The 16723-nt window shown below is 41.9% G+C and overlaps 1 protein-coding gene across 3 annotated transcripts in view; it reads left to right on the top strand.

Moving 5' to 3' along the window:
- EBF2 (EBF transcription factor 2) overlaps positions 1 to 16723 on the top strand; it is a 192420-nt gene that overhangs the window by 138833 nt on the left and 36864 nt on the right. For all 3 annotated transcript variants that reach the window (XM_041767594.1, XM_041767595.1, XM_041767596.1), the window contains exons 8-10: positions 10413 to 10530; positions 12230 to 12360; positions 13262 to 13388. In XM_041767594.1, coding sequence (XP_041623528.1) covers positions 10413 to 10530; positions 12230 to 12360; positions 13262 to 13388 — 376 coding nt within the window. The remainder of the gene's footprint in view (positions 1 to 10412; positions 10531 to 12229; positions 12361 to 13261; positions 13389 to 16723) is intronic.

Here is a 16723-nt window from a genome sequence, read left to right as displayed (position 1 = left end):
GATCCATAGCCTCAGGCCTCACCTTTCTCTGGAACTGCAGAAATCCCTCTCTACCTTCTTCCTGGGTATCTTTCCTTGGGTTATTAATGAGCACCTGTTCACAGCAGAACTCAATACTTACTCTCTGGATCCATGCCCTCATTTATTGGTGAGGTGTCACTTCCTCCTCCTAAGTATCTGCTAAATCTAACTGCAATAAGGTCTCTGATTCTTCTCCTTCCTTGTTTAGTCAAAGTTATCTTTTAAAACATGTTGCTCCTCTGCTTAAAATATAACTACCTACTATCTGTAGATGAAAGCTCAGATTTTGAAAGGTGTGGCTGGTTAGTATCTTTGTCCCAGCAGTACTCCTGCCATGCACATTTTCTAGGGTTTCCATATACCTACCACTCACTAGGCACACTTCACTGATTTCTATTACATGGAATATTACTTGAACTTTCCACACATTTGCCCCTCTGCCTGAGAACCCTTCGCCCCTCCCCAATTTGTGACTTGTGACTTACTCATGTTTCAATGCCTGAATGTCACCTTCTTTGTGAGGCATTTTCTGACTCTTCCTGACAGACTTGTTGGCTCCTTCTTCTGTGCCATAATACCATTCTCTACATGCTTTTATTATACCACCAATCACATTGTCTTGCCATTATTGTTCATCTAAGAGACTGTGCTGCTTGAGGGTAACTGATAGGTTTTTTTTTAACATTTGTGTTTCTCCCCGATGCCTAGCATAATCCTGGCCACTGTGCAGAGCTCAATAAATTGCTATTAGATTCCTTTTTTTTTAAAAGAGAGAAGGGAGAAAAGTGAAGGAATAAAGGGAAAAAAGAAAAGATTTCTGTGGTCCCCAAAGTTTCTAAATCCATGGGCCATACAGATACAGAAAATCATTTCTGCCCTTCTTGAGACAGAACAATTGGGTGAAACACCCAGAATAACAGCTCAGTGAAAAAAAGGAAAGAAATTCATGTCTCGTTTAAGTTGACAGGCCTATTAAGACACAATGGACCCCATTTATTTCTCTACACTATGGGTAGAGAGAAGGCAGTTGGAAATCTGGAAGAAAAGCAAGCCAAGACAAGGAGAAGTCAAACATGTTGTCATTTCCCACATTCATAGTCTAAAACACCAAAGTTGGTAACAATTAGGGTAGATGCTGCCCAATCATCCTCAGAGATAGGTTGACTGGGTCTGCTCCGAGTCACAGTAAAAACATAGATGCCCACATTCATTTCTTCATTCACCCAACCTATATTGTTGTGGAAATTCTGTGTGCCAGGAACTATCCTAGGTGCTAGAGATACATCAACAAGTAAAGTAGATATAATTCATTGCCCTCGAGGGACTTACCTTCCAGTGGGGAGATAATGAGAACATGATAAATGAGTGATTCACATAGCTTTAATGCTGCTTCTCTGTGGTCTACAAGGAACCTGCCTGGAAGTACAGGGCCCAGCATGAAGCCAGTTGTCTTTATGCTGACTGCCAAAAGTCAGTGGTGTTGGTCATGGGTGGCTTGGTGAAATCTTAGTGAGACCTACCATTAAAATAATAGTAAATGTGGATGCTCTTCCAAATAGCTTTCAAAGTTTTCCACAGTATCAGCTATAACAGGACACTCATGTCTGCAGACCACTAACTTATTTGACATTGGGAATGTTAAAGACCTGGGTGCCAGTTATTTCCTCTTGCCTCAAGAGGACTCTGTTTTACATAAGCATGATCACTGTAGAGGGCTGGGGTATCTTCCATCGTGTGAGTAGCACCAACTTGCCCATTGTCATTCTGGAGTTAGTTAGTTAGTGCCTTGACACATCTCTAATCCTAGAATAATTTTAAATAAACTCCTCATTTACAAACTTACAGCTTTCACGTAGTTAGGATAAAGATCCCTACTGCCATTTGCTAAACTTTTCTGAGTTACTCTTGTGTTCTCAGTTCTCCCCTAAATTTTCCCATTTTTAGATTAGGTCCACCAAAGTAATCACACTTATTCTAGGGAGAGGACAGAGAAATATATCCAGACAGGTCTTCCCATCTGATGCCTTGAGACATAAAAGGTCAAGATATATAGAGGGGCACACGCATACATTTGTAATGAAAGAAAAGTTATCTTGGGAGCCAGATTGGGAAGGATATCAGCACTGAGTTGATTTCTGTTTGTTTATAGGATCTTCACACAATCCCAGGATGGGCCTGCCAGAAGGGGATTTTGAGGGGTACTTGGAGGGGATGAGGGAAAGGGTTGTGCCCTAGCAGGTCTGTCGGACCTCTGAGGAAGAGAAAAGCAATACACGGTGGTGGGGAAAAGGGAGTAGAAGACGTAAAGATCTCTATCAGGATGAAGAAAGAAAGTGAGGCTGTGTGAACGCCAACTGGCATCACTGGGGTAGCTGGATAATGTGAGAGGACGAGGGCCTGGATGCAGCCACTGCACAGGAACAATGGGGAAATTAACGTGGATGACAAAGACACCCAGTCCACACAGCTGGGCGTTAGCCACTAGTCTCTTTGAATGATGCCGGAGCAAAGGGCAGGGCTACTCATGTCTTGGAACAGGGCCAAGATCCATCCAACAAACCCTTATGATTTCTTAAACCCTCAGTTCTTATATAAAACTTTTTAATGGCACCACCATCTATTTTCCTTAAATAAAAAATGTTGAATGTTTCTCTCACACCCATTGAAGAGGGAAACGAGAGTTTAAATTAACTCCAAATGGTAAAAATTTAATACAGCTCCAGCTGCCTGCAGGTTTCTTCAGTTCAAATCTTTCAATTCAAGAGCTACTCCAGCTGCTCTGTGATCTCATGTGCCATTTGAAGATTGTTGTGCTACCGAGCAGCAGTTTTTAAGCTCATAATGAAAATCACTTGACTTATGGCCTCTCTAATCAACAGGTGAGTCCATTATCTGGTGGTAAAACAAACCAGATAGTCTGAGAAATAATAATTATCTATTCGGAGTCAGAAAAAAAAAAAACCAACTTTCTGAGGGTTTGAGGATATTTCCCGCAGTCCAGAAAGTTTGGGGAAGGCTTTCTGTGGGTTACATCAAGCTTTTCTGTGTTTCACAGGATACCCTTCTGCTACCCCACTCCGTGTCTTTTGGTATCTCAAATGCAGACGAGAATCAGGATGATAAAAACTTTAACCAACCCATGTAGGGAATGTGTTTTGAGTTATTCATGGAAGAAAAGAGGGAGACGTAAAATAGCAAGTAGCTGCCTGTATAACTTTTGGGAAAGGGCATGTCAGATTTCAGTTAGGTGGAAACAAAGCTTACATGCTTCAACATTTAGGAGACTCAGATTTGGGCTCTGAAATCTACCTCTGAACACATTCCAGAACAATCAGATGCAGAACTCCCTGGAAAGCAAAGCTTTCATAGTTTTGCAGTAAGAATATATAGATTTTGTAGCTGCTCATGGGGACTACGTGCTCCTGGTTTTTGGTGGACGACAGGTGATTCATGAGGTCCCTGAGGGGGCAGAGTTTGGTGGAAGAGAATGGCCCAGCCAAGTCAAGAACTGCATCAAATATGTTAAGGCTCCCCTGTGGCTCTCAAAATGTTTGCTAGTAAAATACTGCCCTTGGCTATAACCATCCCACTTGGCATATGTTTTAGATGGGAAAAGCAATGGGTTCAGTGGAATAAAAGGGAGGGTAGATGTAGCAAGTGTCTATGACCTTAGAGATGGGGGAAATTTAGTTGTAAAGCAGGCTCCCTGATGACATGAAAGACTGGTTTAAAAAAAATTGCCACTTGATTTTTGTACAGTCAACTGTTTTTTTTTTTTTTTTAAGGCTCTTAATAGATGGCCATCCTAAGCCAAATTTGCAAAATATGCCAGTGGAAACAGTCTTCAGCATGCTACTGCACTTATGCCAATTAGATTTTTTTTAAGTGCCAGAATAATGATTTCAGTAAGCTCAAGTTGTATAACAAAACTTTTTCAATTCTTTGAGGCCTATCTCAAATCTCATTTCCTTGATGAAAATGTTGGTCACTGCCTTCAGTTCAGATTAATTTTTCTCACCTTTGGGCTCTTGGAGTATACAATGGCCACACAATTTAGACCTTAATTATACATTACTATATGGCCATCTTTTCTGATTATGTGCAGTGTTTGTTATGCTTCATCAACCACCTGGAAGCCCTCAAAGTAGTGACAATGTTTTTTTCTGTAAGTCTCCATTGCATGTAGCAGTAGAGTATTGCTGGGAATGTCACTGGCAGTATCAACAAATACCTCTAACTGATTGAAATATAGGGCTGTCTTCTTACTTAAAAAAGTGTCTTCTCAGGAGTTATGTCATTAATGCCATGATTCCCCCCATCCCTTGGTGTGAGCAGCCCCACAATGCCCCACATCTGTCTCAACAGCAATCAACTTGATGTTCTCTCATTTGGCACTTGATCCTTAACTGAACAGAAAATTTAGCCTTAGGGAATATGAAACAACAGTGATTGCTAAGAATTCTGGGAATTCCTTACAAAAAAAAAAAAAGATGACAAAATCCATACTTGCGGGGTAGGTGTTTAAAGGTAATTTTGGAGACCCTGGAGTCCAGTAACGAAGAAGAATCTAGGCTTTAAATCTGGTTTGAAAATACGACGTGTGCCAAGAATAAAGTGGTGGGGAGAAACAATTCGCAGTAGCCAGTTGTTTGTTGTTAGCCTGGGTTGGCTTCATGAGGCTTAGACAAAATTGTTTCATCAGAGTCCCCTTGTTGAATGTGAAAATTAGCCAGTGTATAAAAACACCAACAGAGTATTTTTTTCTCACTGATATGGACTCCAGACTTGGTTGCCCACCACAACCAGAAGTCTGTCTTGCTTTTCTCTTTTCCCTTTAATGGTCTCTATGTCTCTTTCCTCCTACCACAGGTGGAAAATAAAATCCCACATAATAGTTACACTTTGGGAAAGCTGAAATAACATATATAGCAACTGAACAGTTATAAGGGAAAAGCACATCATGAATTTAATTCCATTTCCAGATGTAAAATGTCATAAAGAATTTTTTTCCATACTTGGCAAAATAACAGGAATTTTCTGGACCGTTTTATTTAGCTTGGTGGATGCATGTTTGTGAGTAGGTATTGGAGAGTCTTCCACCTTGAGTGTATTCTAAATGCTGCCTATCAGGGCTTTACTGAGATTAAACTACCAAAGGCTCCATGTTTGACTAGAAGGTGCATGACCCCCATTGAAATGGAGGGGAAATGTGTCTGACAAATGATAGAATTTGGTGTGTTTTCAAAGCAAGAACTCTGATCCATATGGGGAGGTTTCTAACCAGTGTAATTATTCTCTAGTGACTAAAGACACTAGGATTCTCATCTGTTTCAAAGAGCAGATCGTGTGGTCATTCCACACATTTTTCATTTTGACTTCTCTTTTTCCTTTACCCTTCTATGGGAGATGTTGGGTCTTTATAGGGACACCTGTGTGTGAGCTGAGAAAGACTGTCTAGGGGTAGACTCCAAGCTGGTCATTTCTCTGACTTAAGTAACTCAACCAAATCATACAGTTATAGCTTTGAGAAGGAGAGATTAAAAAAAAAAAAAAAAAAAAGGAAAGAAACCTGAAAGTATGATGTTCCCAAACAGTCAAAGACATTTCAGAGTGAGACATAAAAATACCCCAGGGGTTGTAAGAGTTCCAATACTGCATGATATCGTTCTGATACCAAAGGAGCAGTTCCTCTATTGGAAAGCTGGTTGTACAGATTAACGGATGTGCCCACCTAAAGAGTAACTCCCACCATGGCCTCATATAGGCAGGAAAGAGCTCTTTACAACTCATCTCCTGCTTTCTATAAGTTATTAGAGTGCAGGGACATGGGAGTACTTTTAGATAATGAGAAGAAAAAAATAATTTGAAAAGGCCAATCAGTTTTCTTGAGCACTTTTAGCAGATTGCTAACAGAGTTGTAGATTTTGTTCTTACAACTGTCTTGTATTTTTCAAGGGGAGATACAGACTTTTTATTCATGTAACTAAAATTGCCATTTAATTGGATGATTCAGAACGGAAACTACACTACCACTCTCCAGTTGGTCTGTGTGTATTGATCTGGCCTCACCAAAAATTCAAGATTTCGCAAAGCAAAATAAAGAATTGCCAAAAGTGAAAAACTATTTCTGCTTTAAAAAATGCAAGCAGTTTCAATGGGTCCCTACTTCTCCTTCTTGGAATCTTGTCTTTAAAGTGCCAGGTCATAAATAATGCTTGCATGAATATAATTGGTTATTGCTTTTGTGTTGAACTGAAATGTCTCAGTCGAGGAGAGCTATCATCTACAGTAGCTTGGGTTTCAGATCTGCAGGCTTTCCTTGTGAAGCTTTGAGCTAAAATACAGATATGCCAACTATGAGAAAAAAATGAAAGCTGTCACAGTGTCAGCAGCACAAACTGGAGGTCCATCCCACACAAATTATGGACATCTGTATTCTTAATTGGCATTCTTTTGGGCCGTGCCAGCAGAATGGCAGTGCCAAGAAAGCCTGACAGCTTTAGAAAAGACAAGGTATCAGGTTAAGGTGATAGGAGACACTGATGAGACATAGAAGTTCCTTTGTAGGCAAGATTCTCCATATGTTTGTTATAATGCTCGTGACTTTTAGTTTTGGCTACTTCCAAACGGTACCCTTTGTCAAGACTAAACTTGCTACTTGGAAAACAGATCCGTTTATGAGCTTAGGAGAACAAGTGGTATTGATGGTTATATGATCAGAAGATCGTTGGCAAAGATGCATACAAATAGTTAACAAGGTAATGGTAAGAAATGTTGACCTTGATTTGTTTAGCTAAGATGTAAAGATTTTTGAAGGTCAAAGGTGTCCTTGTGTAGTGTTTTGGAGTCTAACTGTGTCTGACCCTCTAACATTAAGCTGCTGTGGCCTGCAGTTTTGAAGAGTGAAGCAAACCAGGGGGAAAGAGAGAAGGGGGGAGAACAGGAAATGGAGTGAGGTGTTTCAGGAAGTTGTCAGGGGTTGACTGATTGATTCCAGATGGAAAAGGTCAGCCTTCGTGACCCAGGAAATACTCACTAGGGGAAAGAAGTTGGCTTGTGGAAGGGGAAGGCCTGGGAGTGAGACGATGCTGGAATGCACATTCCACTTCCTTTAGTCCCCAAACATTCAGAAACTTTAACTTGTCTGAATAGAATAATATCAGTGTTGTCATCGTTCATCAGAAAATAGTGAAGGAAGTTAAATTCGAAGCTTTGAATGTACCAAACGTATCTTCACCTCCATAACGAAGTTCGTTTTCCTCCAGAAGGAGAGTGAATGTATGTAAAAGTCAATATTTGTGTGCGTGTGTGCGCACACGTATAAGAACAACCAGCAAACATGTTGGGTTTCACAAGGGGGGGTGGAAGATTAAATCCTCTACATTTTCCCAAAGCAGTTTAATCGGCAGGCTCTTCTAGATGCCCCACAGTGTAAGATAGTTGGAATATTAAAAACGAGAACTTGCCTTGTGTCTATACACACACACACACACACGCACACACGCACATACATTTGGACATAATTTAAAATCTTGTAATAAATTTTGCAGACACTGAAATAATTCAGGTTAATTCCCTTGCTGTCATGAGAGGCCAGAGCTAGCCAGCAAGAGATTAAAATTTATTTCCATTGTTAATAGAAAATAATGAAGTGCATCTGAACCATCAGGGTATGTCATTCGGGAAACGTTCACTTTGGAACCAAATCTCACTCCACCCAAATGGACAATGATGAAATCAGCTGGCTCGAGAAAGCCCCATATTTTGTGGCAGGAATGCATGAGGAGCACTAAAATACAGTATGACAAGGAGTTTGTGGGATGAAGTCAAGCGGCCTCCGAGAGAACACTCTCTATACCCACAGAATCCTCAGACAGACTGGGGCTCCCCTCACTGGGCCTCGCACAGCTCATCAGCAACTGAAGCCTGAAGCCTCCTCTTGCTTTGGGTTTTCGCAGAGATGGCAGCTATGTCAATCCGTTCACACACACGATTTGTAAAAGTGGTCTGATTGCTCTTTTTTCCCCACCTTCTCCTGTTATTTTCAGCGGGGGGAAGTATATGCAGAAGTATATGTTCATCTTAACTCCATGCCAGGAGCCTTGGCTTCTCCCTCTCTTTGACTATGATGCCATCTTGTGCTTGCTCTGATAAGAACCTGCATCTCCATGCACTCGTGGCGAGTGATGGATGTCTACACCTTTCGGTGGCCACCATACAATAGGAACTTTCTGGAAGGACTTTCCCCAGACTCTTAAACATGTTGACATGGGCACAATTGAAAACAGATCTGGAGCTAGATAGGCTGCATCCCTGACTTGTGGGCTGTTGACCATAGTTTTCTGAATGACAACTGAGGTTCCTTTAAGTTCCTTTTGATGTCATGGAAAGGCAGGGACACCGAACCCATAGTAGTTTCATGAACCGAAGTGTGGAAGAGACTCATAGCCGACTAGGAGCACATTTTGTCGTCTTTGAATCTCCGGGGCCTGATGTAATACCCAACACGTAGCAGGAGCTCAGTGAATGCTTTTGGGATGAATGACTGAAGCCCACTTATTCCGTGGAAAATTCTTGTCTGCATCTGTCATGCCCCTGGGACTAGGTTAGGTGAAATCTTTTGGGGACTCATGCTTTCTCTTGAACCCCTATTATATTAAAATACATATTAAAAAAATTTAAAAGATACCATCTAAGACACCTCTGAAGGTAAAAATACATTCGGAAGGGTTTCCTTGGGTGACGGTTAGGTAGTGGGTCAGATTGACCAAGAAGGGACACAAGATAACTTTCTGGGGAGATGGAAATGTTCCATGCCCTGACATGGCATGTCTTCCCTGCATGCATCTGACAACATTGTGCAGCTAAGATTTGTGCATTTCAATGTATGTAAACTTCACCTAAAAAAAAAAAAAAGGAAGGATTTATTATACTGTTCTGTTTACTTTGTTTGCTTGAAATTACTCATAGTAGAAAATCGCATGTGCCATTTAATGAATGAATATACGAATGAATAATCCTTCACATTAGAGATAAGCAGGGCCAAGGTCTCTCCCACCCTCCCACCCTTCATTTAATAAGGAAGGAAGGGCTGACAGAAAAATTATGCATATAATATCAGCAAGTTTAATTTGGGAATAGAGGCGAAGAGTCATTTTTAGATCTAGGATGGCCCATCCTCCTGGGTGAAGTAGATAGTGGGCGCACTCAAGTCCACCCACCTCAGCTACTCTTTTCCAACTGCTCTGAGCTTAACTGACCTCTGCCTCTTTGAACATCTTCCGTACCCCTGACCTACAGCGCACACATAGAATTTAATTTGATTTCCTTTTGCATGCTATTTGTTTGATGTGTTAGCCATGTTTCTCCCCATTCCCACCCCAGAAAGTGAGCTCTTTGGGGGTGCCTTATAATTTTTGGTACCCAGCCCGTGTGTCTACCTTTCTAGAGCCTCCCTTAGAGCTGCACAACGGGAGGGGCTCACTGAGTATTGTCACCTGTCCTACTGACAGGCAAAACAAGGCCGAGGTGAGGCAATTAGGGTGGAACTCATCCCAATTTGGCACGTGCCAGGCCCTGCACCTAACTCTTTCCTTGCAGCATCTCATTTCATCCTTACATTATTTATTGAGCCCCGAGAGAGGTATTGTCGTTTATGTTTTACAGATGAGAGGAATGGAGATTAGAAAAGGTGAGGTAATTTGTCCCAGGTTACAAGGTCACAAAACAGCAGGTGTGTTAACTTTAGTTCTGACTCCTAATCTGTGTTCCACTATTCCACACTCATCTCTTCCCTTCCTCTGCTTAGAGACTAAATGCCCTACATTTTCAACACTGAATTCCAGCAACTTCATCTCCTCACCAAAAACCGGGGCATCTCTGCCACCGCTCTCTAGTGAGTGGGGTGACCACAAACAACTCCTCAGGCAGCATCCGTGGGCCCAGCATTACTCTCGCACACGGCTGAAGTGTGAGAACCCATTCTTGAGCTGGGGGAGATGACCTCCCAGCTGGTGGTGAGATCTTCACTTCCTGAGTGCACACAGTCGGCTCCTCAGGGTGACCAAGGTCCTGTGGTAGAGAGTGAGGGTTTTAGAACCAGTCGGCAGATGGCCAGGTTCCCCATCTCATCACCTGGGCATGGTTTGAATACAAATACGTACCAGCACCTGAGTGAAGGGTGGCCTCTTTTTTTCCAGGAAGCTCTGCCATAATCACAGGGGGAGGATGACCGGCTGAGATGCCGAGGGCATGGCCCTGGCCCCAGACTCTGTTCTGTCTCTCATCAAGCCATAGGGGAGTCTGGCAAAACAGTACACTGCGACTTTTGCTACTTTATGAACAACTAACTCCACCCCTCCCCCAACCCCACTTTTACTTCAAATATTCAGGTTGTGTTGTCAACAACGGTGAATGTGGATGGACACGTGCTGGCTGTTTCTGACAACATGTTTGTTCATAACAACTCTAAGCATGGACGGCGAGCAAGAAGGCTGGACCCGTCAGAAGGTAGGGCTGGGAGCAGTCTGGGAGGGCTGATAAGTCAAGGTCTCTGTCATTGTCCTGGTTTGAATTTTAAATTGATGTCTGAGGGGCCCCTGGGTGGCTCCGAGGTTGAGCATCTGACTTCGGCTCAGGTCGTGATCCTGGGGTGCCGGGATCGAGTCCCGCATCAGGTTCCCCACAGGGAGCCTGCTTCTCCCTCTGCCTGTGTCTCTGCCTCTCTCTGAGTCTCTCATGAATAAATAAAATCTTTAAAAAAACAAAACAAAACAAATGTTGTCTGAGTGCAAGTGAAGAAAGCACACAAGATCATGTGGGTTTTAAGGGAAGTTGTAAGTGCTGACTCCTGCCTGTTCTGTTGAAGGCCGCACGCCTCCCAGCCGACATTCAGGCCCCCGTGCCTCACCGTCTCTGCCATCCAGTTCTGTGTTTTTCTTTTTGCTAGACGGGCATTTCAGGCAAACGTAGGCCTATGACATCTTAGTTAAACAGGAACATTACGGTGCCAGACATGTATGAATAAGTGTCAGATGTGCCCTTAAACAGATTGTGGGCAAAACAAAACAATGTGTGGAATGAAATTGACACTAATTGATTTTTGTTTGCTTGGACAAGAAGAAACCATGATCTGCTCCGGGTAGTTTTCTATGTGCATTAAAGTCGTCAGAAATACTGGTAACTGTTCAACTTCAAGTTGTCCAAAAAATTAAAGCATATCAAGGAAGATAACTGACAAATACCTCGGTGAATTCCATCTTTCACACTCCCCGACTCATTGGGGTACTAAGGCTTTATAATGTAGGGTGAAAGGCTGACCGAGGCTACTATTGTAGTGTGATGTTTTGCTGTATACTGCCGACCAGCCCCCACCCCAACATGGCCCTCAAAATGTGTCTTGTATCAATTTAAATAGGAATTAATGAACTGAAAGAAAATGATTGAATCAGTAAAGAATTTGGAGTGGTGTTAATTCTCCCACAGTGGGCACTGAAAGGAGAGAAGAAAATCCCAGGGTTCAGAACTAGGAACCCATCCAGTTTCTTTTGACTGATTGGATGTGATTGACTGGCTGTTCAAAGGGGGCTCATGTTTTTGGAGTCCTGCCAAAGTTCTCCTCCACCTTTGACCCTGTCAACTTTGGAAATGGAGTGATGGATTGACTTTAGTTATGGCCTGAAAACCATATTGGGTTCCTGTTGGGATGTAAAGTCCAGAGGCCTTGAACATATGGAAGAAGGGAGGAGGGGAAATACATCCTACAAAGTTAGGAAAGTGATTAGAAATTGTCTCTTGATAGAACTGAAAAAAAACCCTCCACTGTGATAGATTTTACTTTCTCCTTCTCTCTAGCACATTAGCAGCCCTTGTAAATCTTAACATCTTGGGGCAGAGGAGGTGGGGAGAGAAAAGGGATTTACACATTTCCAGTGTGATCAACTTATAAAAATATGGGGAAAAACAACAGGGTTTTAAAAACACCCTTTGCACAATTAGCTAAGTGTTCCACGTTTTCATACATAGTGGTCAACTCATTAGGCTTTAATGACCTGGTGAAAACCAGCAACCAATTAGGGAATGATGGCAAGTCAGCAAAGCTCAACTTGAACTTGGAATAACCAACAGCTTTCAAGAGCAGCCAATCCCCAAAACTCCAGATTTCAACCATCAAAGGACAGTCCTGACTTTTTCTTTTCTATCTTCTTAGCTACCCCCTGCATCAAAGCCATTAGCCCAAGCGAAGGCTGGACCACAGGAGGAGCCATGGTTATCATCATTGGAGACAACTTCTTTGATGGCCTCCAAGTGGTGTTTGGGACCATGCTTGTATGGAGTGAGGTAGGCACGGACAACTTGCTTCCCCGATTTTCTTTGGCCCAAAGATGATTTTGATTTGGGGAAATGTAATTCCTGGAACATCAGTAGCATGAATGCACCTTACTAAGTACCTACTATGAGCATGGCACCAAGAATTAAGAGACATGTAAACCACACTTATTGTAGGCATGGATCCCTTAAAAAGGTAAATATTTATTGCAACATTGTTTATCATTGTGAAAAATTAGAATAGCCTAAATAGTAAATAATAGGAATGGTTCAATTCCACCATTAAAAATTAGGTCTTAAAAAAGTTCTAATGACACAGGAGAAGGGATAGTATTTACGCTATAATGCTAACTGAAAAAAAAAATCAGGACGAGTGTCTATGGATATAAAATCTGATTATATAATACCCATCCATAGAAAAGTCCTGGAAGCACACCAAAGATTAACAGTGGCTGTCTCCAGGTTATGCAATGCTAATATTTTTCTTCATATTTTTCTATAATTTCCTAATTTTCTAATGTGGATATGTTCCACTTTCATAATGAGAAAACCAACAAGATATTACAAAAAGACAAGTGACACTGCTAGGTTGGATATGGAAATTGCCAAGTCATGACATGAGAGAGTAGCAATGTAGAAAGCAGGGAGGAAGTGAATCCAGAGATGGGCCCCTGAGGTGGGAAAGTCTTAAGCTAGGCTGGTGGGAAAGCAAGGATCCAGACAGGTTAAGTGGTGAGGAAATTCCAGGGTAGAAACATGCGAGATACAGGGAAGGGCATTTGGAGTGTTTGGGGCAATGGGAGTATAGCCAGTTTGTTCTGGGAGGTCATTGTGGGAGATACTCCTGTTCTCTGTATCCTCGGGGATCATTTGTATAACAAGTATTTTATTTCCCTGCCTGTTCATTCCTCAGCTAATCACTCCTCATGCCATCAGAGTGCAGACTCCTCCCCGGCACATCCCCGGAGTAGTGGAGGTGACATTATCTTATAAATCCAAACAGTTCTGCAAAGGAGCTCCAGGGAGGTTCATTTATACAGGTGGGTGAGAAAATGATCCAAGGGAGATGGGCTTCTGGTTCACCTTTACTCTAGTTCCCAGTGTCTCCACTTTATAATGATTTTACCTTTTCTAGGTCTTTTTACTGGTGTGGGAAGAGTGGACTGGGTGATAGGTATTGAATGGGGAAGTGTAGACTTGCTTTTAAATTTTATTTTATGTTTAGAAATTTAAATTTCTAAACCATTTGGGGAATGATCATGGGAGCTCATTTAATGAGCACATCTTCATAAATTTGACTCGGCTAGAACCATGCTAAAACAGATTTTTATCTAAGCGATCAGATAAAAAATTGGACCGAGTTGCTGCCTCTGACTAAATTTTCTTGAAAAGAATTTGTCAAAATTGCCCAATTGTGCTGCAGAGTGATTCAAATTATTTTAAAATTTTATAAAAGTAGGAATTATCTATTATTTCAATATTTGTTGAAATTTGCTGAATATTTGTTTAAAATTTGTTGAATATCTACTTTTTCTCGGTGGAAGCTACAATGACTTATGAGACATCATTCTTACTTGGAAATGTAGAAATTTTTTGGATGAGGTGATGGTATATTGCACAGAACAGCTGGGGAATTAGAATATTCAAAATGTTTGTTTTTTCCAATGACTGGAAATTAAGTTCTAAGAAGACAAGAGTTTAGTGTGGACCAGAATAGGGGGAAGAGGTTTCAAGGAGAAGATAGAAATCAAAGACTGTTTTTAAGGGTGGGGAAGATTTGAATAGACAGAGAAGAAAGGAAGAATGTTCCAACTATGAGAATCTCATGTGCCAGGGCCCAGTGGGTAAGATGAGCAGGTGTCTGGAGGAGAGAGGGCTAGTTTACAGCTGTAGCAATGCACTCAGGTAGAACCTAGACCAGAACTTAGCCCACATGAGCTAGGAAGGGGAGGGAAGGAAAACATAAAACAGCTTAAAAGCCCTGTATGGTACCTAGAATGGCCAAATTCAGAGATGGAACATAAAATGGTGGTAATCAGGTGTTGGGGAGGGAGAATTGGAGTGGATGTTTAATGGGTTTAGTGCTTTAGTTTTATGAGAGAAGTTCTGGGGACCGGTGGCACAAAGTGAATGTACTGAACTGTACGCTTAGAAATGGCTTCAGATGGTAAATTTTGTTTGTGTATTTTACCACAACTTTTAAAAATGAAAAAAAAAAAAAAGAAAAAAAGAAGGAAGGAACCAAAGCCTTGTATGGGAATTTAGACTTGATTTGTAAGGCAATATTAAGTGTTCCCATGCAAAGAAGAATAAGTCAAAGGGGTTATCATAAGAAACACAAATGTTATTGATATAAAGACTGAGTTAGTCGGGGGAATGACTGAAGCAGGAGGTTCAACTAGGCCATTGTATTTTGAGGGAGAAAACAAGGGGTATAGAGAAAGAAATATATAAACCTAGAAAATATATCAGGTACATTGTAAAATTCTAATAACATTTTTTAGTGTCTTTTCACATTTGGATCCAACCTCCTCTTCATATTTATGTGTAAATGTCTGGTTAGATATCAATGAGGAGTAGATAGAGAAGGGTAATTTTTAGGTATACTTATTTAAAATTTCACCTTTGAATTTTTTCTCTTGAGATAAGTGCATCTTTGCTCTGTTAGTATGTGTATGTGTGTGTTTCTATGGAAGATGCTATTGCAGCAACAATAAAATATTTACTGCTCTAGTTTCCAAATGGATATAGTTTATTCATTCATTTAAATAAGTATTTATTACATTCCTAGTACCATGGGCTGGCATAGCTCTAGGTTTTGAGGTATAGAAATGGGCAAGATAAAATCCCTCATCTTACTAGAACTTACTTTCTAGAGAGGAAGACAGACAACACAGAATAGAGATGATATAATTTCAACAGTAATAGGTAAAGAACAGAAAATGAGGGAGGGCTTTGGGTAGGGTGGTCAGGAAGGTGAGGAAGGAACATTGTGTGGAGACCCGTATCACAGGTGTGGAAATCTGTCCCCCTGCCTCCATATCTTCCTGACCTTCTCTCCTCTCCATTTACATTGCTTTCCTTCTGTGCCTGGAATTCTTTGAGGCTGTGTGTGTTTCTGTGTCGGTCACCGGTGTTCTCTAGAACAGTATTTGGCTGTCAATGAATTGGGGGTGAGTGTCCCAGGCAGAGAACAGATTACAGATAGAGAGGTGGGAATAAGCCTGGCATCATCATGGAACAGCATGAATACTTCTAGCTGGAGTGGCACTGGTGGGAAGGAGAATGATGGGAGATGAGGTAGGAAAGGCAGGTAGGGCAAGCACTTGGAGGGGAAGACACTGAGGATGTGGAACAAGGGAGCAGCTAGGATCCAGACAGGATTTCAAGCCACAGGGCTGGATGAGATGGCCCCAGAAGAGAGTGGAGCTACAGGATGGAAGAAGTTTCAAGATGGTGCCTTGGGAGCACCAACATGTAGGGCTCAGAGTGACAGAAGGAGCCTATGAAGGTGACTGAGAAGGAGTCAAGAGGAAAGGGCAAGAGGAAAGCAGGAGTGTGGGCTGTTCCCCAAGTTGGGTGAGGAATGGGTCTCATTTTGGGATGCTTTCCACATCTAGGGACCTGGTATCTGTTTTCTCTAGTCTACCCGCTGTATATGGATGACCATCTGGCCTGTGAGGGGACAAGTAGGACAAACAACAATCATGTTGCAACCAATCCTCAGCTCTCTTCTGAAATAATGAAAGATATCGATACTCAGCGAGGCTATGGATGTGTAGAGCCTGGTGCTGTGTGCATATGCACACACATGTATACAGATGTGAAAACTCTCTGAAGCAGAGGTCCTCACCTTTGGCTGTACTTTAAATCACGGACACCTGGGCCCCAGACTAAGGAGTTCTGAATCTCTGAGGGCAGGGCCCAGGTATCAGTGTACTTCATATATTCATTGAACACACATCAGCTCTACATTATGCTCAAGGCACAAAATCAGTAATTTCAGTATGCCTCTAGCAGCCTACAGTTCTAGAAGGGGATCTTGATAATTGGGTTAAGTCCCATAAGAGGTATCAATGCAAGGAGCACTGAGCAGAGAGTGGCTGACTTTAGGGAATCAGTGAAGGCTTTCCAGAGGATGTGACAATAGACTTACATTTCTTATTTTTTTAGAAAGATTTATTTATTTATTCATGAGAGACACACACACACAGAGGCAGAGGCATAGGCAGAGGGAGAAGCAGGCTCCTCACAGGGAGCCTGATGTGGGACTCAATCCTAGATCCTGGGGTCACGCCCTGACCCAAAGGCAGACGCTCAACCACTGAGCCAGCCACTCAGGCATCCCTAGAGTGACATTTCTAAAGCAAAGTAG

This window comes from Vulpes lagopus, chromosome 8 (genome assembly GCF_018345385.1).
Source record: "Vulpes lagopus strain Blue_001 chromosome 8, ASM1834538v1, whole genome shotgun sequence".
Taxonomy (NCBI): Eukaryota; Metazoa; Chordata; class Mammalia; order Carnivora; family Canidae; genus Vulpes; species Vulpes lagopus.
The sequence above is the reverse complement of the archived record's forward strand: the minus strand, read 5'-3'. Positions and strand labels throughout refer to the sequence as shown.